Source organism: Telopea speciosissima, chromosome 1 (assembly GCF_018873765.1).
Source record: "Telopea speciosissima isolate NSW1024214 ecotype Mountain lineage chromosome 1, Tspe_v1, whole genome shotgun sequence".
Lineage (NCBI taxonomy): Eukaryota > Viridiplantae > Streptophyta > Magnoliopsida > Proteales > Proteaceae > Telopea > Telopea speciosissima.
Genome location: NC_057916.1, coordinates 5,913,323 through 5,936,556, shown reverse-complemented (window position 1 = coordinate 5,936,556; position 23,234 = coordinate 5,913,323). Strand labels below are relative to the sequence as shown.

Here is a 23,234-nt window from a genome sequence, read left to right as displayed (position 1 = left end):
CTTATTAATTAATGTACCCTACGCTCTTCCTCAAATTCTGAAGTATAAGCGAGAGCAGGATACGCGTGCTCTGCTCGCCACGTATTGTCAAATGAAAATGAATTTTTATTCGTTTGATGGTGGCTCTCCCGTGAGGTGTCACAGTCACACCGCCACTTCTAAGTTCTAACTCAAAATCTGATCCGAATCAGCTGGATCTGTTAGGATCTAGATTGGACAAATAATAAAAAATAAAGACAAAGGTTTTCAAGGTCGTAAGTGGGCGAGAGAGATCCGTTTAATAGGGAGCCATGTTTTCTCTGAGAAGAGAGTTTATGTTATGAGGGTGGTAGTGTTCAATTAATAAGTAAGAACACTATTATTTTCATAAAGTAGTATTATTTTAAGGTATGTTCTTAAGTTAGAATTTTTAAATGGATTTTTAAATTAACAATCGAATCTTTAGTTAAGTGGTATATGAGACAAGATATCAGACAAAATTGAAAAACTGAAAAAAATAAAGGACTCAATCTTAGCTCTCATGACTTTAAGTCTTAAGAATTATATAATATATAGGGTTAGAATGTGGATTTGTTTCGATTCAAATGGTTCCTAATTGGTCTATTGGTTATAGAACTGTTGAAAGACCAATAACTTAATCGATAGATTCAGACCAGACCAATAACTTATTGGTAAATCCAGAACTAAGCCAATAAGCTATTGGGTGGGATCAGTTATGAATTTTTGTAGGGCGTTTCCGATCCATTTATGATTCTAGTGCCCAATTTACACCCTTAGGTGTCATGCTTTTACTAGCTGGTACTTTAATGCGAGCATTTGACACCCTTACCCAAATCATTCCAAAGGCAGTCAATCATCTTCATACCATGGGGGGTAAAAATGATATAACACACTGTATTATATATTCATCTTTGGTAAGAACATTGCTCGATCGCATAGCCCCTACACCCAGACACATGAACATGCAAAATTACCAATTCTCCCTTGTAAAAGAAAAAACTTCATCTATGTATATGCCCTTATGTGTGTTCTCATTACCCCCTACACTAGTGCAAAGGCTACGATACTACGCAACCAAACAACTATCGCTTGCCCAGTATATTTTATCTTAGTTGAACCACAACAATAGTTACACTTTAGTGGGCATCTTTTCAATACTATAGGGACAAAAGTAATATTACATACCAAATGATATAATTACACTTTGTCAAGTTGCATAATTGCGTTTTACATTATTTAATCCATGTTAAATGGTTATAACTCCAAATAATCAAGCATAATTTAAACAAAACACTAATAGTATTCTAAATTTCAAAAAAAAAATTAAGTTAAACATTAGGCTGGCTAACCGCCCCTACTAGCTAGTCCTTTATTTCATTGATATTGACCTTCCAGTCAGCCTTTACCAAAAAAAAAAATTAAGAACACTCCCACTTGGCCATGATATATATAGTAAGCATCTTTAAATTGAAGGGCTGAACGGTCAAGCAAGAAATGTGGGATGGATCATGATTATGGATAGTGTTGCCCACGTGAAGTCAGTACGGTTGATGTTGTTGAGCGACACAAATGTTGTTTTGTTTTTTTTGTTTTGGTAATGGTTAGGCAACACATTATGAATGACAATGTTTGAAACACATAACATCAGATGAATCAAGTGTGGCAGGCATGAATCACACATAAATTCATACCCAAAAAAATGTTACACATAAAATAAGTATTTTTTTCTGGACAAAGTTTTTCTCTGTCCGCAGAGGACAATTTAACCATCATTTTAGGGTTAACAAACCTTTTCTAAGGTTTTAGTCTTTTCCAATACTTATTCCCACCCTCTCACGTCCCGGCGAATGTGATCCATGGATAGAGAAACACTTAATCCTTTCTTTTTTAATTAGCTTTTTTCTACCTTGTGGATTTCTTAATCTTGTGTCTTTAAGTCATCAACCTTTCATTCTCCTCCCATGACAAAGACACATGGGGCCACATAATCACATATGTGTTGACTGTATCATGGTTGGATGAACATCTCTCATGGGAATCCATGTACCCTTGTGCATCTCATATGTGCTTTAAAAAATGAACCGCCAAAGGTTATGGTCTTATGCAAGTGAGAAATATTGCAATCCAATGTAAACACAAGGATCGAGTTTTATTTCAGTCACAACCCATTCATCGAGGTGGGTTCAAATGTGCAAGGGATATTGAGAAGGTATTTTGGAGAACATACTAAAACCTAATAGAGGCTTGTGAACCCTAGGATGGGGCAATTGTGATGAGAATACTTTATTCTTCACTCAAAGTCAAGAGAATATCAAAGGCCACCGTTCTCCTTCTACGAATTCTACCTCTACCCTTAGAATCACAACATGAAGAAAAACTTGGTTATAAACTGAATGTTTGTATTTACGTCTCAACCTTCTACTCCAACTTGAGAACTAGGTGATACAGAGTCTCATCACCTGTGAATTTATCGATTAATTAAAAGAGTGATGTTTTTTAAGGCTCGGTTTGATTAGAAATCAAAAGTGAAATAATTTGAAACAAAATAAAAAAAAATTTATGGCATAGTAAAATGATAAGAATTGAAAGAAAAGTATTCAATTGAGTGTGAGAGTGGAGTTAGAGTTAATGTAAAATGATATGAAAATATTTGGAATCCATAACATAGAGGATAGGTACTAGGTGAAAAAAAATTCAATATATTTTGGTTGAAAAAAAGAAAGATCTAGGTATCAAATTTAGTATAAACCACATTTGATATATTTTTGTGTAAATTATACATTTATTTATGGTATTGAATAAAACTTTGATTTTATATTTGTCTTAATTACACATCGTCACTCTAAGCAAACGGGTCCTAAGTAAGTCATTTTGAGGATATTCTCTCTGTGTCCAAAAATTGTTAAGAACTCGAGTATTAGACTATTAGTTATAGTTGGCATCTCCAAAAGTTTTGAGAACCCTTTATTGCCATTGGTAAGTTAAACAAATGAATTTTATGTGTGTTGTTATCAAATTTTTTAAAACTAATGGAAAAAATGAAATATAATGAATTGAAATCACCAAATCAACTTTCCCAAAATAGGTGACATATTAAATATAAAAATAAAAATAGAGACATGCGTAGACAATATTTTCAAAGACATCATTTAGTTGGAAGTGATGAGAAAACCAATATTCAAGTGAATCTACAATTCTTCTTTTTTTAACTTCAGAGAACAACTAAGCACAATTAAACATCTCTCTCTATTGCATCAATCCTCCTCATACATATTCAAATAGTTGACATGTGAAATATTAAAAAAAATGGAGACATGTAAATCTCTCTCTCTCAAAAAAATAATAATTTGGTTTTACTTCATTCTACTTGTAATTAAATAGGGTCAACTAGCATATCTATAGAAAATCGGCTTCGAATAAATGTATAATAACATTAGCAAGATATTTGTACTCTTATTTCATCCTTGATGAAATATTTGGTTGTTCTACTTTCCAATATGGTAAAATCTTATTTGTAATCATGTTGGTTACAACAACATTGTAATTTTAATTTTTTTGCCCTTTTAGTACAATATTTTATTTTTCAATGAGGATAAATTTGTCATTTAATATAAAAATGGCTTTTAACTTTTTAAAAACCCTTTTTAGTCCTTGCATTAAATATTGTATTAATATCTTGTCAGAATAAGGCAAAGGGCAAAAAAAAAAAGGATTTGGATCCTCTGCGGCCTGGGGTTGAACGACCATCCTGCTGCACTCAATTCGTAGGCCGCCACGTGGATTTGATGCAAATCCAATGGTTGGTAGACGTGCTCAATTCAAAATTCAAAATTACCGTTCAAAATTTAAAAATGTGAGACCATTGTCTACCAACCATTGGATTTGCATCAAATCCACGTGGCGGCCTGTGAGTTGAGCGCAACATGATGACCACTCAACCCTAAGCCGCAGAGGATCCAAATCCAAAAAAGTAAAATTACAAATTTGTTACTTATTATTACTTCACCATTTTGGTGACAATAAGGGTTTTTTTTTTTTTTTTTTTTTTTTTTTTCCAATAATGATAGCGTACAAACCGCACACTAATCCCAATAAATTATTATATTTTAATACTCTCATTGGTCACGGATGTGTATAAGATAGACTTATGGTATAAGTTAGAAAAGATACATGTGACAGGCACCTAGTAGTAATTTTTCACGAGTGAAATAAAATGGTCTATTCTTACCAAAAAAAAACAAAAAAAAATAAAATGACCTATTACCTTTTTTTTGATAAACATAAAATGGTCTATTACAAAAAAAAACAAAATATAATAAAAGAGTCAAATAAATGATTTTTATCGTCGTTTTACATGATTTTGGTAACACATCAAGTGAGAAACATGCCGGCCATAAATTGAATTTGTCAAAGTACAAAATAAAGTAGCGTGAAGCCTTATGAAATTGGTATAAAGTACATTATTATAAATTAAAGGTTGATTATTTATTTTGGTAAACATTAAAGACTGATTATCTAAACCGTTGAATTGGTATCAAAATATTTTGACGTTAAAGTACTCCCACCATATTTCAAAAATTGAGATGAGATGATAGAGATTGCTAAAGCCTGCATGAGCTTTAGCACATCATTGCCATCATTCATGACATCATTGTCACATGCTCCATGTTGATGATGTAATACCAAGTGTAACATGCCATCATAGTGCTACATAGTATGTCTAGTTGGAAAAAAAGAAGAAGAAGAAGGGAATTGAAACAAAATTCAAATTAAATTGTAGTTTTTTTAATTATTATCTAAATATAATTATTCAATTAACTTACAAATATTTTAAATTTGATTATTCCTTTAATAGAGGGGACGGCAATGACACCCTACCCTTGTTCGGACATATTGTTTCGGTGGGTTCCACGCTCTTTATTAGAGGAATTTGGGGAAATAGAGCGGACAGAAAATGGAGCAAATAAAAATACTTGTTAGGTAACCCCAAGGGGTCAGCTCGGTTGGCAAAAGTCCAACTCTTCAAATAAGAGGTCATGAGTTCAAACCACCTTGGGGACTATCCGGGTAATATAATATATAAGCTCTTATTAACAAAAAAAAAAAAAAAAAATTTTTAGGTGTCTATTTCTGTCACATGTTAGATTAGATTCAACAGAAATTTTGCAAACAAATGGATCCACAGATCATCTATCCACATTTTAAGTTTAAACGTACCTGCGAAATATATATATATTTATTATTTTTAGAAAAATATTTTTTCTTATACACGATTTTCTCAAATCTAAAAAACTAAAAAATAAAGATACTTAAAAATGTGCAAATTGAAATATTGCACATTGTTGTAACTATGGTTGGTGAAAAAATGAACATAACTTTAATTTTTTGCCCTTTTAGTATACCATATTTCTTTTTTCAAAGAAGGTAAATCTTGTCATTTTACATGTATATTTGAAAAAATTATAATTTATAAAAAAAAATAATGATAAATCGTTTTAAAATTATTTTAAAATACTCATTTTTATCCTTATATTAATTAACTTTAGACAATAAGACAAAGGGCTAAGATGACAACAAAACTCACCCGGAAAATAAATAGGAAAACGAAAAAACTCGAGGATGGCCGAGAAAGACATTTTTCCGATATTTTTGTCTTAGGCTCTAACCTATTTAATAATCATAAATTAACAATTGTTAGGCTCCAATAATCTATTTAATAATCATAATTCATAATCATTAATTTAAAATATGAAAACTGCTTCACGCGATGGAAGCAAGTGGTACTACGTGATGCCATGCGTTCTCCACCGCCGGATTAAATAACGAGTGGACCAAAGTGGTCCCCTGAAAAAATTTCACGACAGAGCAGCTAAATCAAGTTGACGTGGACCAATAGGATTTAATTAACAGATCGGATCTCATCTCGTCTTCTCGTCCACGAATTCTGATTTACGTCTCTCCTCATTCCTCCTTATACCGCCACTAGTTTTTTTTTCTCTCGCCACGTGGCAGACCGGCATGAACCTCCTTTATTTATCTTTTAAAAAAAAATAATAATGGTTAAATAAAAAATGACCTCGTTCGACATGACCAGAGGATCCAGATTCCAGAACCTACGACTACGAGTGCTCTCCGGTCATTTCAAGAATTCGGGTAAGCGGCTTTCAGTTACAGGTTGCTCTGGTTACTCTTCAGCTTTATTACTGGTTTTCCGGCGAGTCGTGTTGTGGACTTTCTGTTATCAGTGTTTAGCTTTCAAGAGTTGGATTCTTATGAACTCTTACACCATTGGTGAAGCAGAGAGTGTTCCGTTGATCGAAGTTACTGCAAATTGATAACCTGACGGAAGAAATTATCCATTCTTTTTCTGTGAGAAACATGAGATCAGATCGAACAATCATGTATGTCTTAAGTGCTGGTTAGAGGATTTCGAAGTGATGTTAGATTGGAGCACCTATGAGGTGGGAATTTTATTGTTTAATCTATCTTTAATTTTCATTCTCTATTGTTCTTTAGTTTTAGGTTCAATGGCGTCTGAGACCATAGTTTTCTTCTGATTCTTGCTTTGATTGTGCTTTATTTTAGGCTTGAATTGGAAGATTTTTTTTTTTTTTTTTTTTTTTGCGGTTATTATATACTTATTTTAGCAAATTAGCTTACATGTGAAGCAGTATTTTAATTGCCGATCTCCTGGTCTTGAGTAAAATGTTCTCAGGCTGTTGGTTTGAGCATGTTGTACTGATGCATACTCATATTATTTAATTATGAAGTGATCAATTCAGTAGATTGTAGTCCTTACCCTTTCCCCTTCTTCCTTTTTCATGTGTTTAACATCTGTTTTCGAACATATTGACTCCTATCACGTTATAAGACAAACCAGACCATGCCTTAAAACTAAACATGTTAGATGTTTTTTTTTCGTTTTGCAGATGCATGACTATTAACCACATCAGAGATTTGAGTCGTTGTTTTTTTTTTTTTTGGTGAATCTGATACGTCTATGAGCCTATATTCTGTTTTGTGTTACACTGCATCAGTGCATCAAAGCTCTTATCCACGAAGATAAATAACCCTTGGTTAGGTTATTAGTTGGAACTGAGCTGGTGTCGGTTTTGTATTATCCTGCTCCAACCTACCATTAATATGTTCCACACCTCTCCCCCGCCCAAAATAAATGTCCATGCAGAATTTATCACTGTCCTTTCTTGCCTTGCCTTGCAACAAACACAAGATGGTGTGGGTGTGGCTCCATAAAATCCTAGAAAACCCTAACTTGCATTTTGTCTGTTCGTATGCTAAAATTTGTTTGAAGCAAAAAAAGGGGGGAAAAAAAAAAAAAAACTCCAGAAGACCGAAAATTCTTCTCATGAGCTTCATAAGAAAATGGTTTATGTCCTTGTTATTTTTGAACCATGTATTCCAGTGAATGTTAGAACAATTAAGGGAAAAAAAGGTCTATGACAAGAAGGGCCCGGTCAGAGTGGTCAAACTTATCCCTGACTGGAGTCCAACCCTCTCCCATGCTCTTTAGCCCGTAACATACTCATCCTGTTAGGAGCAGGGTGGTTTTCATGGTAGGTAGTCCTTGATTGGCTTTAAGAGAAAACAAATGGCTAAAATTGGCAAAAAATTAATCATAATATGTAATTTTCCTGAGTTCATGGGTAATGGTAAAGATGTAGAGGCATGGTTACTATGGAAAACCAATTGTGCCCGAAACGATGTTAATAAAGATAAGCAATCAACTGTGGGGATTTCCAGATATATTACTCAAAACAATTGACACAATAGACCTAGTCGATTGGAATTGAGAAAATTTTGTTGGTATTTAAAAAGATATTGGTGATATTTTACGTTTGCTTAATGTAAAATTGTTATTTGTTGGTATTTAAAAAGATAAGATATGAAGGCTTCTAAGACAAATGCTTCTTCAAGTTTAAAAGATCTCTTAAACTCATGTTCTTTAATGCTTTTAAACCTAGATTTTTTTTTTTGGGGTGCAATTCAAGGGCCGACCTGCCATCACTCCATCAGGGCCCCACTAGGAGGCAAGGAGAGGAACCACAAGGGGTCAAATATGGTACCCAAAGGCTCCACTTCTTGGAAAGCAAATAAATGTGGACTAGGTGTCGCTAAGGAGACTTGAACCACCGATCAAGCTCCTGACGCAGATCTCCCAAGGGAGTAGCGAACCACCAGGGCAAGCCCTGGATCGACAAACCTAGAATTGACAAGTCCCTTTTCTGTGAATCTGAGGATTGGATTGATTGGCATGCTAACCAAACTTCCTACACTCAAGGTTCTTTTCCCCGCATGTCTCTTTTGTTTATTTTTTATTTATAACATGTTTTTTTTGTTGTTGTATTTAGGTTACGTTAAAAGCTGTCTGCCTCCATAATTGAAATATCGAAACTATTTGCCTTGTAAGAATTCTAATTAAATACTCTTAAAAGTGGAAAAATAACTATGACTATATTTATATCAAAGTTACATGATGGTTAGATCAGTATATTGTTGACAATAAAATGCAATTGCAAAAACTGGAACAAGATTGTATCTTTAAAGGAAACTATTTATCTTAATCTTACATAACAATAATTTATGATAAGTTATTCTTAGTTTCATGACATATTTCATTGATAAAATTTTATTATTCATCAGAAGAGAAGAGGAATGACATAATGCTAACTATCAAAGTAGTTTTCTCCTAATTAAAGATTCCTATATCCACTTGAGGACGCCCCTATGCACTCAACGTGAGCCTTGAAAGACTCTCACACTCTAGCTATACTGGCAGAGTGGCAGTCCGTGTATGCAAATACACTACTACATGGAACTAGTCAGGCATTTGTTTGTCCTTACCAAGGATCCAGGTATGAAGCTTTAGTTCATTCTCTTAGAAAATGCTGTATTTTCCCCACTAAACAGGGGCATCTTCATGAGTCCTGTTTCACCATTCAACTTTGTTTAAAGCCACATCTCTTGTTTAACCTCCGGCGTCTACATCTTTTTTCACCACTGCTTCCCAGTTATCTTCGGCCTACCCCTTGTTCTGTTAGCCCCTTTAATCTGCAAGCATCACTAAGGGTGTCAATGTGTACCGAGTACCGAATACCAAAACCGTTTCCGAAACGAACTATCATACCAAACCGTACTGAATAAATTCGATATGGTATCAGTACGAGATACATGTACTGAATCGGTATTCAATACGGAGTCAGTATGGACATAATACTGAAAATACACCATACCGTACTGATACTGTACCCAATACCTGTACTGAATAATACCAAATCGATTTGGTACAGTATCGGTATGAGATACCTGTACCAAACTGGTATTCGGTACGGTATCAGTATGGGGTATATGTGCAATGTACCGTACCGGTATCCCGAAACCGTACCGATTGACATCCTTAAGCATCACTAGTCACTCCTCCTTACTAGTTCAGTGGCCTCCTTTGCACATGGCTTCACCACCTCTAATGGCTCTCCTTTGACTTGTCACCTATTAGGGCTGGTCCTAAATCACCTCTTGTGTGTTCGTTTCTCATTTTATCTTTTCTGGTTTCCATTTATCCACCAAAACATCCTCACCTCTGCGGCATTTTGTCTTTTTGTTGTTTCTTTGGTGCCCAACACTCAGTTCGTAACTGACTTGTTAACTGAAGTGTAAAGTATTCTTAATTTAGAAAATGGCTATTTTATTTATTTATTGTAGTTCTTGTAGAATGGTTATATCCTTGTAGGATTGTAGCATTTGAGTTCTCTCCCTCCCCCTTTTTATTTACTGAAAATCTTGTTGGCTAAATGGGTAAAAGTTTTCACCTTGTTTTGATGTAGAATCCAATAAATTTTGCTACCGGCTTCAGTCCTTAAGCTTTGCACACAGTAATCTATTCAGCTGCCCTTGCTCTTCTGTCTACGTCTCTCGTTTCCTTCTCCTAACATGGACAATTAGCCTGTCCTCTTTATTGGCAATGATCTTATATTGGGTTGCCATTTAGAATTGCTAGTAATGATGAGGGGAAAAGTATGTTACCAAAACCAAGTTTCAGAATCCTCATATGATGTGTTTACATCTTTAGACATGCATAGAATTTGTTTATTAGACTTACCGAATTACAACAGTAAAATATTCTAAAGCAATTAAAGATTTTGAAATTGTAGAACTTGGAATATACCAGCTTGTAGCCATGGATATTTTGGTGAAATGCCAGGATTGAACTCTCTGTAACAGGGTTGAATTGAATGAATTCTGGTTCTGAACCTGACAACCTGTAAGTTTTGAAAATGGAAGTTGATGATTGAATCCACGCAAAAATAAGCTTATCTGGTGCTGACATGTTTCAAATTATTTTTATGTGTGATACATTTTGCCATAAGAAATTGATGTGTTTTGACTCTCTATTGATGTCGTAAAGTGTTTATGGCATTCCCCTACCATGTCTTTTAATGCAAAAAAAATAATTTATTCCATACCAATGTTATACCCCTTTTATACCAGACTTTCTTGTACAGAGCTTCTGTGGTAAATGATTTAAATTCCGGTGTATTACTTGAAAGTGGCTTCAGTGCTAGATGGTTAACACCTTAGAAGATATGATGCACTAGTACAGCTTGTGGCTTACAATATTCTCTCCCTTCCCTAATCAATTTCTGTTGACGTGAATCGCTTCTGTGGTGCTTACATTGATTTATATGTTCCCAAGTAATCTCTGGTGACTAGAGCTTTTTGAAATTGTGCTTATGAATCTGTCTTGATCGAAGTATTTCTTCTACTTATTTCATAGTATGTTTATATTTGTGTGTAATCTAATAACTAAATGCTCTCATTGGTTTTACAGCTTGAAGGCACCGTGTGGGATGAGTTTAGCGAGAATGATGATCATTTAGTACCTTATCCTGGTGGTGAAGAAGTGTTTGACTCTGCAGGTCAAGTTAATTGCCATAAGAAGCCACGGCATGAAAATGCAAGTGCATTTTCAAACAGTGCAAATGGCAAGTATGCTGCTAAAGGTGCCCTCCACAGAAAAGATGAAACAAGTTTTGCAACTGTGAAGGACCAGAAGGCTCCAATGCCGCGAATGGGTTCATGGTCTTGCACAACTGATGGAGTCTTTCCAGCTTCATGTGATACTGACTCCATTAAGGGAATGTCAACGTTAACTGCTGATGGTACTAAGCTACCTAGTAACTGCTTCAATAGTAACCACATAGATTTTATTAGCAATGAGTTTTGTGCAAATGATCCTATTCTTGGTAATAGAAGTGCTGTAATAGGCAGCAGCTTGTGCCACTTTCCACTTGGTGATATTTCTTCAACAGGCAGTGACCTTGAATTTTTTGCTAATGTTCATGAGGACAAGGAGAACAGTGGTCATCCGTATTACGGTTGGCCTGATATTGGCAATTTTGAGGACGTTGACAAAATGTTTAGGTAGTCATCAAACATCTTTCTTATGTTTATTAAGCTTGATTCAATTTGCCAAGTTTTCATTTTTAGATGCCTGCTTACCTGAGTGGGAAGATCCTTTTATTTTCCAGTGACATGTCCTTGATTCAGTTTCTTTTCAACTTTGAGTTCCTAATCATGTTAAAAACGTGCTTATCTCGTGTATCACCTGATATTTGTAGTAGTTGTCTTTATGATGATGGTTATAACTATAATAATTAAGGTTGATGTTTCTTTCATGGCCTTCGAAGGTAAGGCCCTCTATGTGGCTCTAAATATCTACATTTTGCAGCCTTTTCAGCTTCAGGTTTTGTGAACATGTTGTCCACATCACCATCTGTCAATGTGGTTAGTTCTAGGCTAGTCCACATCACCATCTATAAATATGGTCAGTTTTAACCTAAAAATATTTCAGCATTTTGCAGTATGGAGCTTTACGAAATGGTTGAAAAGTTAATGGCTAAATTGCAATGATAAATTTTCAGTAATTTGATTGAACATATAGATGGAAGGGGACCCAAAAATGACATGTTGCTAATCCAAGGGGTACAATACCAGCTAATGTTTGGTATGATCTGACCAGCTCTCAATGTGGATCAAAATTGTAAACTGTGAACTGAAGGGTTCCTTCGATACCATGTAGTAGTAATAATAATAATAACAATAAGCATGAACTTTTCATGAAATTTTTATTTTTTTCTATTATGTAGGCCTTTGATATTATCTTGTCTTGATTTTGTAGAAACTGTGATTCCACATTCGGATACGGAATTATTATGGGTCATGATGATGAGTTGTCATGCTTTTCATCTTCCTCTCTTGCCATTGATGGTTCTGAAGATGCTATGAAATCAGGCCTTAAATCTTCATTATCAGATTCAAATGAATTGAGAAGTACATCCGAGCATCATGAACCCGATCTGAAATTTGTGGTTGACACTGTCTCTCCTGTGATCAATTATTCTGGTGAAAATAGTGTACCCAACAATTATAAGATTGATTCTCGGGTACTAGATTCTGGTGAACCTAATACTTTGGGTCACAAATCTTATGTTAGTTGGTCTAATGCAAATGCTGAAAATAGGGAGCAATCTGTATCCATTAAACAGGTTAGTAAAAGTCATATTCCATATAATACCATGGTTCAGTTCAATTTTGCAATGGATTTGTGCACATGATTGGTTTATTTTTATTTGTTTAAAACTTTCCAGTTTACTTTGAATTGTGCTTTAAAACCTGGAAATGCTTTCAATGTTCCTGTAGGAAAGTGTGATCATTGGAGAGGCTGAGGTGAAAACACGAACTGTCTCCCGAACTGAGAGTGGAAACGTTGTGATGGTATGTCATGAAACTGATATGTTAATTTTCCAGAGTTCTATGCAGTCCATAATTCCTTCGTGAGTTTTGATTGAGTTATAAACTCACAATAGCATAAGGTATAAAATTAAAAGCTGATATGAACTATTTGTTTAGAAGGGAGTCATGCTCTTCTCTAGCTATCTTTTTCTGGTTCTGATTTTGGGTTGTTACATCATTTTGACTGTTCTATATCAAAAAAATGGCACCTCTTGTTTCAGACGCTGAGACATTTGGTATTCTATACCAAAACAGATTTCCCCAACTTGATATACATGTGGTATCTGAAAATAATCAGTGGGATAGTTATGTGGAAGTCAATCTTACTAGCTTTTACCTTTTTATTGTTGTTAGTATTGTCCAATATTCCATGACCTTTCAGTTCATCATAGTTACGCTTTCATTTCCTTGTTACAGATCAATTTGCAAAATCAGCAGTTGAAGCAACACAATCAATCTGAAGAAAAAATTAAAAAACAATCCTCAGAATTCAAAGCTGACAGTCCTTCCCATGGTCTTGGTCCTTTTCAACAATTTGCAAATGTGAAGGTTCCCCCTTCTGTTCCCTCATACCCACACGTTTTTCCTTCTCTAGACATTCCACAACAACAGCAAAACGTAAAACCTAATTTTTCAAGTTACTCGCACAGACAAATGCCTTACATTCACCCAGAGTATAAAGATCCTTCACACCAAGTTCCAGTTACACCAACATCCAGTATCAAGACAGAAAATAATGGTCATCCTTCTGTTTCTTCAAAAGCTTCTTCCTATGCATCAAATCATGCTCAACCCATAAAAAGGTCTCCTGATTCTTCACCCAAAGCTTCAGCTATGAAATCAGGGAAAAAGGTGGGAAAACCTTTTCAACAGCAGCAGCTACATGTCCAACTAACTGGTGATCCTCAATATGAGGACTTGGGGATGAGAACTGCATTTACCAGTCAAGTTTCAACCCAGAAATACCCATCTCAAATTCGAGATGAAGTTGGAGCTCAGAGCAAAATTGAAGGAACAAACATTGTACTTCCAGCAGAGGATTCTTCAATTGTACAGCAAAGCTCTTGCATGAGCTCTGCGCTGTCTGTTGTAGTACCACTAGAAGAAACTAGTTTTCAGCAGCTTCAATATATCATGGAACAGGTATAATTATTTCCTTCCTGGAACTTAATATGGTATCATCTCTCATGTCTCATGTGTGCATGAATAGGTGTATGTGTGTTCATATATTGCGAGCATGCACACATTTCCATGTGTGCATTTTCATAAATTTTATACACTGCTCCAGTGTCACATGTATAACATGAGTTGGTCATCTTTATTCAAACTCCACTTTTGGTCAACTTAGCATGGCCATGCAAGGGTTATTATGTGCAAAAAAGTTACATATGGTACAACGGATAGTAGTCATGGGGTTATTATGGAGGGAAGATAAAAAATTTCCTTTATATTGGAACTTTCATTGAAACTGCTGGCAGTTCTAAATTTTATGATTCCCATAGTCCATATGGAGCTTCTACATGAATGGACCATTATGCTTTTTGTCAATGTTTTCAAATGTCTGCCTGTGCATTTGCTTATTGGCGAAGGGGAAGTCATGGTGACATTAAAATGGTGGTGACAAGTGAGCTTAAAGGTAGAAGTCAGTAAATTCAGCATCTATGTCATGATGTGCTGATGTACTAAAAGTAAACGCTTTGTGCTTTTCGCCTTTATTTTTCTTTCCAATATATTTAAATAAGTTGTCCCTGACTGAGCCGCTCTTAAATTCAGCTGGATATTAGGACGAAGTTGTGCATAAGAGACAGTCTGTACCGCTTGGCTAGAAGTGCTGAACAAAGACATAATATTGGAAATTTAGATGCTTGCAGCAGAAACTGTAGTGTTAAAACTGGAGTATTGAAGACCGAAGAATCAAATAAGTATGGCCACTTATACCATGCTGTCTTACTGTACTGTTTCATTATATGTGTACCTGATACTTTAAAATATGTTCTTACTTTCATCACATGTGAAATTATTCTCTTTAAACCTTCCATATTTAGTATATAATATATTTTTTGCATTGAATGCATCGATTACACTTCTCAAATGATCATTTTGTGCTAAAGTTAGCCTTGGTAGGAGGACATCTCGAACAGAAAAGAGCCTTGATATTCTGAATGATCCTCCCAATTCCCTTCTTCCCAGGGAGAGAATAGAAAGCCCCACAGGAAAATGTATGAAAAATACCCTCCAATAAGCATGTTTACCTCAGCTGTTCATTCTCAAAAGTCCCTTGAATTGTTAAAATACTAGGAAATGTCCTTACTTTAGAAGCCACAGTATGAGCAGAGGCTTGTTAGTGTCTTCCCAAGCATATGCAATGAGAAGTAGCTGCACAAATAAAAATGGACTGACGTTCAAATTTTACTAACCTTGGAATTTAACCCTTTTATATACTCAAGGAAAACAAAAGAAAATTTAATCTTGATATTTTAACGGGCACTGCATGGACACTTCTAAATCAGGCCAACAAGGTACAATTTGGGTCCTCAACATAAGTAAGCTTAGCTTTTAGGGAGAGTGGAGGATGGATTTAGTTAAGAAATGTTACAGAATAAAATTTGAAGTTAAATTTGAGGTTTAAGTATTCAGAAATGGGATTGGAACAAAGAAATTTTGTAACCTCACGTACAGGCTGCACTTAAGTCATGCCTTTAGAGTTTAGGTTTTATCACAAAACTTAAGGATTCAAGAAGGAACTAAAAGAAGTTACAAAATTTCAGTCACAACATCTATAATCAAGATTGAATATTCCTTGAAAAGCTAATTCCCAAATAGCCTTCAAAATAAAGCTAATTCCCATAAATCGTTCAAGTTCTGTGCAAAAATATTATCCATAAGGATGGACTCAGTTCAGCCAACAAAATATTCTCTCTTTCCATTTGCCAATTTGGGAAAGAAAAACAACTAGCATGTATAGAGAACCGCTTGGAAAGCCAAACTAGGGCTCAAGGAATAGAAAACTTGTATACAAGGAATGGAACCAAACCAACTCTGAACTGATTCCAATATGCAGAAGTGATTAGTCGTGAACAAACCGTAACTAAATCAGTACTCAACTATGTAGCTTTAAAACTAACCTAGTCAAGCCAGAACTTGATGGAATCAACCTGACTATTTTTAGCAGCCATGTGACCTAGTCTCAATTTTTTTTGCTACCAAGTTGACTTGCTTGATGTGGTTAAAGTCGGCTAAAATTTGGCTGAGTCGCCTCAAGAATCTCACTAATTTCTTTAAAATTTCATACTTTTATTTACAAAAATGCATATTAAAACCTAATTACTAATTGAGTCGATTCTTGAATCATCAGTTATATTGAAGTTGACAAATTTCTGACTCAAACTGAGGGTTAAAGCAATGCATCAGTAAGAACCTTTTGAAATCAAGGTTGTTTACACCATAGTGGGGCCACACGACTGATTGTACTCTTAAGAAAATTTTTCATGGATACTGGATAGGAGTTGTCTATTGTGTCAAAACTGGAGCGTTAACTGTCATAGACTCAGTGCAGCATATAATTTGATCTTTAATGACAACACATTTCCTTTCTTGGTTAGTTGTATACAAGGAGAAAATCTTATTTGAACATATACACTTGTTGCATACATGGCTTTAGATGTTGAGGGAAGTCGCCATATATGATGGGTGGCTAAAAATATTTATCATGGATATTCACTTGTAGCAATTGATTCTTATATGGTCTGGTAAACATCAAAATGACCCAAATGCTAGCAGATCGTATCCAATAAAGCTGAAGTTTTAGGGTTTAAGAGGTCCCTGTGAGATATCATGTCAACAGTCACTCGCCTGAGCTAGGGTTTTAATGGGCCTTCAATTTCTAGCAAAAAGTTCCAGTTTTATGCTAGGCTGAATTATTCTTTCACAGATGGTCCTAACAGCTCTTTTAATCATGTATGCCAATGGAAACAGCCAATCTTCAACAGTAAAGGTTGGTATAATAGCTTATCCCTACAGTAAAGTTTTCAGTCAATGGACTTGTGTTAGATATTAGTAGAAACAGAGTTCAAGAACTTAGAGAAACCAGTTGATGTAGGGCAAGTTTGTGGAGATTTTATCCTGCAAATAGTGGGCATAGACAGATCATGAAATGTGGTAAAAGAAGTAACAGAAGTGAGAAACTGACGAAGAGAAGAAAAAGGAGGTTATAGTAGAGATTTAGGGATTTGAAAATGGAAAGCAGGCTGCCAAAACATAACCTAGGATGTTTGGTGGAAGGAGGCCCTTTCTGTTTGGGTGTGCAGTTGGTTTAATCCCATCAGATCCTACTGGAGATGGTGTAAGAAGCACTTCAAGCTGAAACAGTTGGATGTTTTATGTCCTATATACTTTTTCCTTTCATTACAAGTGTCTCGAGCCCCATGAGGATAGTCCCTGAAAAATAGAGCAATGGAGGCTGTTCGGAGGGTAAAATTTTATTTTAAAAAAAAAAAAGACAAAAACCAAAATGAAGATAGGGGATGTATCCAAGATTCTGCATCTATTCCTTTTGTCCAGGCTGAAACATTTGAATCTGATCTTTTTGTGGTACGAAACCTGAAGAGAAGTACAGATGAAGCCTTAAGAAAAAGAAGATTGATGATTGAGGAAGAAGAAAAGGGATTGAACTAGGTTTTAAACTTAAACATGGGAACTTTCAAAGATAAGGCTCCCATGTTTTTGATAAACTTAATGGAAGACTAAGATTAGCTAATCTCCATTCAATCTGAAATTTTTGTGTCAGTTACTCCATAATTAATTTCTTCCTTTGTTGTGTGTTTACTTTTATTTGGGGTGTGTTTCTCAAGTTGAGGAAAAGTGAATGCCTACCTGGTTTTGATCACTGTTTTATGTTAATCTTCATTCTTCTGTGGGATTCTTTTAAAGGTTTTCCAAGCCAGATTTGGGTGTCTGCCATAGGAGTGGGAGAAGGCAAAAGGAACTCAAGGGATAGCTTCCTTTTTACATTCCATTGTTCTTCTTCATTTTTTACTTTTTCCCCCTTGAAATTCTCTGTTAAGAGAATCTGCTTTTTTCCCTCGTATGGGCTTGGGGGCACATTCCACCCTCCCCTGACAAGTAGAGGGAGGTATAACTTAACAAAGGAAGTGGCATAGGGTTTCTAATTTGGAACCCAAAATCCAGAAGAATGGGGAGAAGGATTTCAGTCTGGAAGAAGAATTTTTTTATCCTTCCATTGCTGATTGACTTAATAGAAATATGGTAAATAGCATCCCGGCATATGCAAACAATCTGGATATTAGATTAGGGAAGAAAAGAACAGAAAAGAAGCTGTGCTCAGTTTGGCTGGTAGAATAGCCAAAACATCTGATGATTAGAAAAAAAGAAGAATTTTTTTATCCTTCCATTGCAGATTGACTTAATAGAAATATGGTAAATAGCATCCCGGCATATGCAAACAATCTGGATATTAGATTAGGGAAGAAAAGAACAGAAAAGAAGCTGTGCTCAGTTTGGCTGGTAGAATAGCCAAAACATCTAATGATTAGAAAAAAATTCAATGTAATTAGGCCTAAAGTGGTTGATTTTACATGGAAGTACAAAAATCATATTACCAATACTCATTTAATGTTCCAATTTCTCCTAATTTGAGTAATGGTGTCTCAGCTAAGACAATATTATTGTTACTTTCAGAATTTAATCCCCGAGTTTAATTTAATTCTGTTAGTTCTTGTGCAGATGCACACGATTTATGGATATGGAAACTGATACAAATCCCATAGATCGGTCATTAGCGCATTTACTTTTCCACAAGCCCTCGGATGTTTCTACGATGGCCATTAACGATGTCTTGTCCCAAGAGTCGCATGCTATGGTATGAATCCCAGAGATTGGGCCCAAACGTCTGAGTTCTATATTTTACTCTTCTTTCATCTGGCTAAGAATTTTTCTTAAAACTTAATGAACAGCTTCATTGGTCTATTTCAACTCAACCTGCGATGTCAGAGAAACTGGTTTGCCCTGAAGAAGTCGCTGGTGGTGCAGAAACAGAGCTGCATACTGAGAAGTAGAATGTGAGCTTCAGCTGCAACTCAAATGGAACACTTCCATGTATTTCAAATTGCTGGGTGATATGTATAAATAATATTTTGAAGAGGCACCAGCAAACATTTCAGGTTTGATGGCATCTTCTGGGAATGTCATTCTATGTCATATAGCCTCAAAGCCCGCGTATCACTTTGTGCTTCAAATTTAACCGTACACGTGTTTAAGATATTTATCTTCTCACCGGTTGCACATATTCAGCATTTAATTTGTATGTTAACTTCATGTCTTGTAATATACCTACTCATTTCTGAGTAAAAGAAAAGGGAAAAAAAAAAAAAAAGAGTGGCTAAGAGTTGCTTCATTTTTGCTTTAACTTCCTTGTTCCACATTTATTATATTTGCTTTTTACAATGTAGTTAAGGCGTAAACTCAACCTTCTGAACAATCTCTTGGTCCCTTTCCCACAGAAACTTTTCCTCATCTAGAAAGAGGGATGGGAATGGGTTGCTGATCCATAACATCCATTAGATAGGCTACCAGGTTTGTCACATATTCAGTACTCCTAGCACATGAGCTTTTCTCCACCATAATCATGTATCAAAATTTTCTGGATCAACACCAGAAATTAAAATTTCAGATTTTTATTTTTGCTGTGCTAGAACTTAAGTGAATCCTTAATTGTCTTATGCCCCAAAGAAGATTAATTGAAGACAACCTTCTATCAAGCTTGCCCACATTAAATCCATGATCAATTGATTTTATAGGATTTGGTGTTCTTCTTTTTGCCCCCCTTGGTCTCCCATGCTCAAGATCTTGATGAGTTCAAAATAGGCTGGTGTGTGAGGTTGAAGAATGCTGTTTCTCTTATCTAAGGAATAAGCAATTTTTGCTCGTACCATGGTTACCGCATAGAGGGTGGACCTCGGCGCAACAGTAAGATTGCTCCATTGTGACCTAGTGCTCGTGGGTTCAAGTTGGGAATATAGCTTCTCTGCATAGTAGGGGTAAGGTTGTGTACAAAATATAACCCTCTCCACCTCTTTGAATCTCTCTCTGGTCTCCGAGTCAATCTCCTCAAATCCAAAATCTTTCTCTCTGGTATCTCGGACTTTACCAAAGAGACCCTTCGCCAGTTTACTGGCTTCTCCATAGGCACCCTTCCTGTCATTTACCTTGGCCTTCCCCTGATTCCTGCCAGACTTTCGAGCCACCATTGTACTCCTATGCTCGACAACATCCGCAAGCGCCTACAGCTTTGGAAAGGCAAGCTTCTCTCCTATGCTGGAAGACTTAAATGTATTCGCGCGGTCCTCCAAGCCTTCTACATTTACTGGACAGGTATCTTCTGCATCCCTAACTCCACCATCAAGGATATTGAACGCATCCTTTATGCGTTCCTTTGGAAAGGGAAAGACACCCCCAGATTTCTTCACCCTGCTAGCTGGAAATCTATTTGCCTCCCTAAATCCGAGGGTGATCTGGGTCTCCGCCGTATTCGTGACTCTAACACGACGGGCATCCTTAAACTCCTCTAAAAAATTTCTTCCCACCAGGGCTCAATCTGGGTTTCCTGGGTCCAGTGTTATCTCCTTAAATCCGACTCCATCTGGACAGTCCCCATCCCTGCTGACTCCTCTTGGATCTGGTGAAAGATTCTCTCTCTTCGCCCCCTTGCTCTCCATGGAATCTCCTCTTCCATTGCGGATGGTACCTCCACCTCTCTCTGGCTCAACCCCTGGCACCCCCTAGGGATCCTCTATAATCTGCTTGGTCCCAGAGCCATCTACTCCTCTGGTCTCCCAAAGGATGCCCCTATCTCCACCCTCATCTCCTCTGGCTCTTGGTCTCTGCCCTCATCTCTTAACCCTGCCGTCATCTCCTAGATCTGGGAAACTCTCCCCGCCTTGCAGTCTTCCCCATCCCATTGCGCGGACAAGGTTATCTGGCTTCCCTCTCCCAATGGTATCTTCACCTCTTCTTCAGCTTGGAACGTTTCCAGAGACCCTAGCCCTTCTTTCCCTTGGCACAAATTAGTCTGGTTCACAGGCCACATCCCCCGCTATAGCCTCACTGTTTGGAGAGCCCTCAGACTTTGCCTGCTTACCCAAGCCTTCCTCATCCACCGTACCATCCCCCCCCTCATGTAACCTTTGTTGGATTGGCCGAGAAGACATCCCTCACCTATTCTTTGACTGCCCCTTCACCTCCACCATTTGGAATAAGGCCATGTCATCTATCTGGCCGCGTAGTAGAAGGGTCCGGAGTTTTGACCGTGAATGGCTCTGGTTGCTCAAGACTTTTCCTGGGAACTCCATCTGTGATACTATTGGGAAGCTAGTTTTTAGCGCTGCAATTCACCATATCTGGCTGGAAAGAAACCTCAGGAGATGGACTTTCAAATCTAGATCCTTTGACATGATTTGGAAAACCATCTCCTTCGATGTGTCTTCCAAGCTCAGCTGTATCGGACAGAGGCACTCCATGGACACCCTGAGGAACAGGCACATTTTGACTTTTTGGGGCCTTGGTATTGCCCTCTTGTGGCTTTCCTCCTCTGCGTAGGCTGGTTGGTCACGCTTTTCCCCTCCCCCCTCCTTTTCTTTCCCCCTTTTTTCTCTTCTTGTATATTGGTTCTCTCTTCCCTGCCCCCCCCCTTGGGGTTGGGTAATATATTCATTACCAAAAAAAAAAAATGTAACCCTCCTCAGATCCTGCAGTAGCGGGAGCTTCGTGCACTGGGTACACCCTTACCATGCTTATTGTAATAAGTTTGGGATGACATATCTTTACCATCAATTATTTCTTTATGTGAATTAAAATTTTGATCTTTCTAAGTATTGCAAAGGGAAATTCTCTGGAATGGTTACATGTCAAATTTAATGATTTATCAAATATCCAATATATAGGGTTCGTGTTTTATCCTTTGGACCCCTTGTGGAACTTAGTGCTGGGTCACTTGTTTAGGTTGTGGTACTCATCCATATTATATTGGTATCATTCTTCAGCCTAAGCTTGGAAGGATAGAGAGATTTATATAGGCCTAGCGAGTAAAAGATTCAGATAAAGGGATTCTACAAATTTATTTAACAAATAAGAAGAGTTGACTGCAATTAACTATGTTTAATATGAAAATTTTGAAACAAATATTTTAGATGCAACTGATGTTGATTTAGATTCAGTTTGAGGTGGTTGATGGAATCAATTTTTGAGTGAAATTGACTGTAAGCAGATAAGTATTTGTTTTAGTGTTGCTGGTGTGGGTTGTCCAACCACTCTCAAAGGTGAGGGCAGCGTCTCAAAGCACAAAATCGCTATTGTCAATTCAATCTTGAATTGGTCCCACAGCCAATTTTGATCTAAATAGACCGACTCACCTTCACCAATTCGATTCCCAATTTTTTAAGGGATAACAAATGAATGGACCTTTCCCCCCCTCCCCCCCGCCCCCTTAAAAAGAATGATTTGATGGTGGAGATATTTTTACTCTCAAAGCTCTGAACGGTCAAGTGATTCTCTCTTTACAGTGGACCAGGATCCTCTGTAGTACCGGCGGGACGACGGTGCACATCCGACAATACAGCAGAGGCCAAGTGGTACACATGGCACACATGGCCTCTGCTGTGCCATCGGATGTGCACCGCCACCCCGCTGGTAGTGCAGAGGATTTTAATACCTTTATAGTGGGGTGAAGGAAAACTCGGTTCCATGTATAAATTATGAGAAAGAGAACGTTGGTCGCATGCGATCATTTTGCACAACCCTGTCTCTGGGTACAGGGACAACGTGTTGCACATGATTAGGTAGCGCTCTTTCAATAAAACCTATCTTCTAATAAGTGAGCATTAACCCTTGTAATGTATCTTGACTCTCGAGACATTTCACAAATCTTTGTAACCTAAATCACGACCACAATTTTCACCATTTGGGTTTTTATCCTCGTGAGGTCGTGCTTTTTGATCCTCTGCATCACCCTAGCCCTATCCATTAACAAGATCTTATTTTTCACCTTCAATGGCTGAATGTGGAACAAGATCTTTATCCCCTCTAGTTTTTTGCCTGGCCCAGTTCCCTAGTGCCTCTAACAAGAGGGTGCAATGACCATCCTACCCCTGCCTGGGTGGGGTCCACCCACCCCTTGTTAGAGGCACTGGGGAACGGCAGAAAGCATATTCAATTTCCCTTGCTATTTTTTGTGGAATTCTAGAAATCATTGTCGGTTACTGTAAGGAATCTACTGAGACAGGTTGGGCATCGGTTGTTACTTTTGAAAAGAATTTTGTGACTGTTGCTTTGGACTATACGTATGCAGGGAACGCACAAGAGACAGAGGCAAGAGGACTACAAACAATTAGGTATAGAAAATTGTCCGTATC

The 23,234-nt window shown here is 36.9% G+C and overlaps 1 protein-coding gene across 2 annotated transcripts; it reads left to right on the top strand.

The window, feature by feature from the left end:
- The first annotated feature begins 6,106 nt into the window (after positions 1–6,106).
- On the top strand, positions 6,107–19,234 carry LOC122644280 (protein LNK1-like). 2 transcript variants are annotated; one of them, XR_006330269.1, is made up of 7 exons: positions 6,107–6,461; positions 10,847–11,439; positions 12,197–12,563; positions 13,228–13,953; positions 14,584–14,732; positions 18,542–18,688; positions 18,783–19,234. XR_006330269.1 is itself a non-coding variant. In XM_043837917.1 (7 exons), exons 1-7 carry the CDS (start codon positions 6,438–6,440, stop codon positions 18,882–18,884), a joined length of 2,097 nt encoding a protein of 698 aa, XP_043693852.1. In that variant the 5' UTR covers positions 6,127–6,437; the 3' UTR covers positions 18,885–19,234. The 2 variants fall into 2 exon arrangements, 1 of the variants encoding a protein (XP_043693852.1); XM_043837917.1 differs by having other exon boundaries at positions 6,127–6,461; positions 18,553–18,688.
- The last annotated feature ends 4,000 nt before the right edge of the window (positions 19,235–23,234 follow it).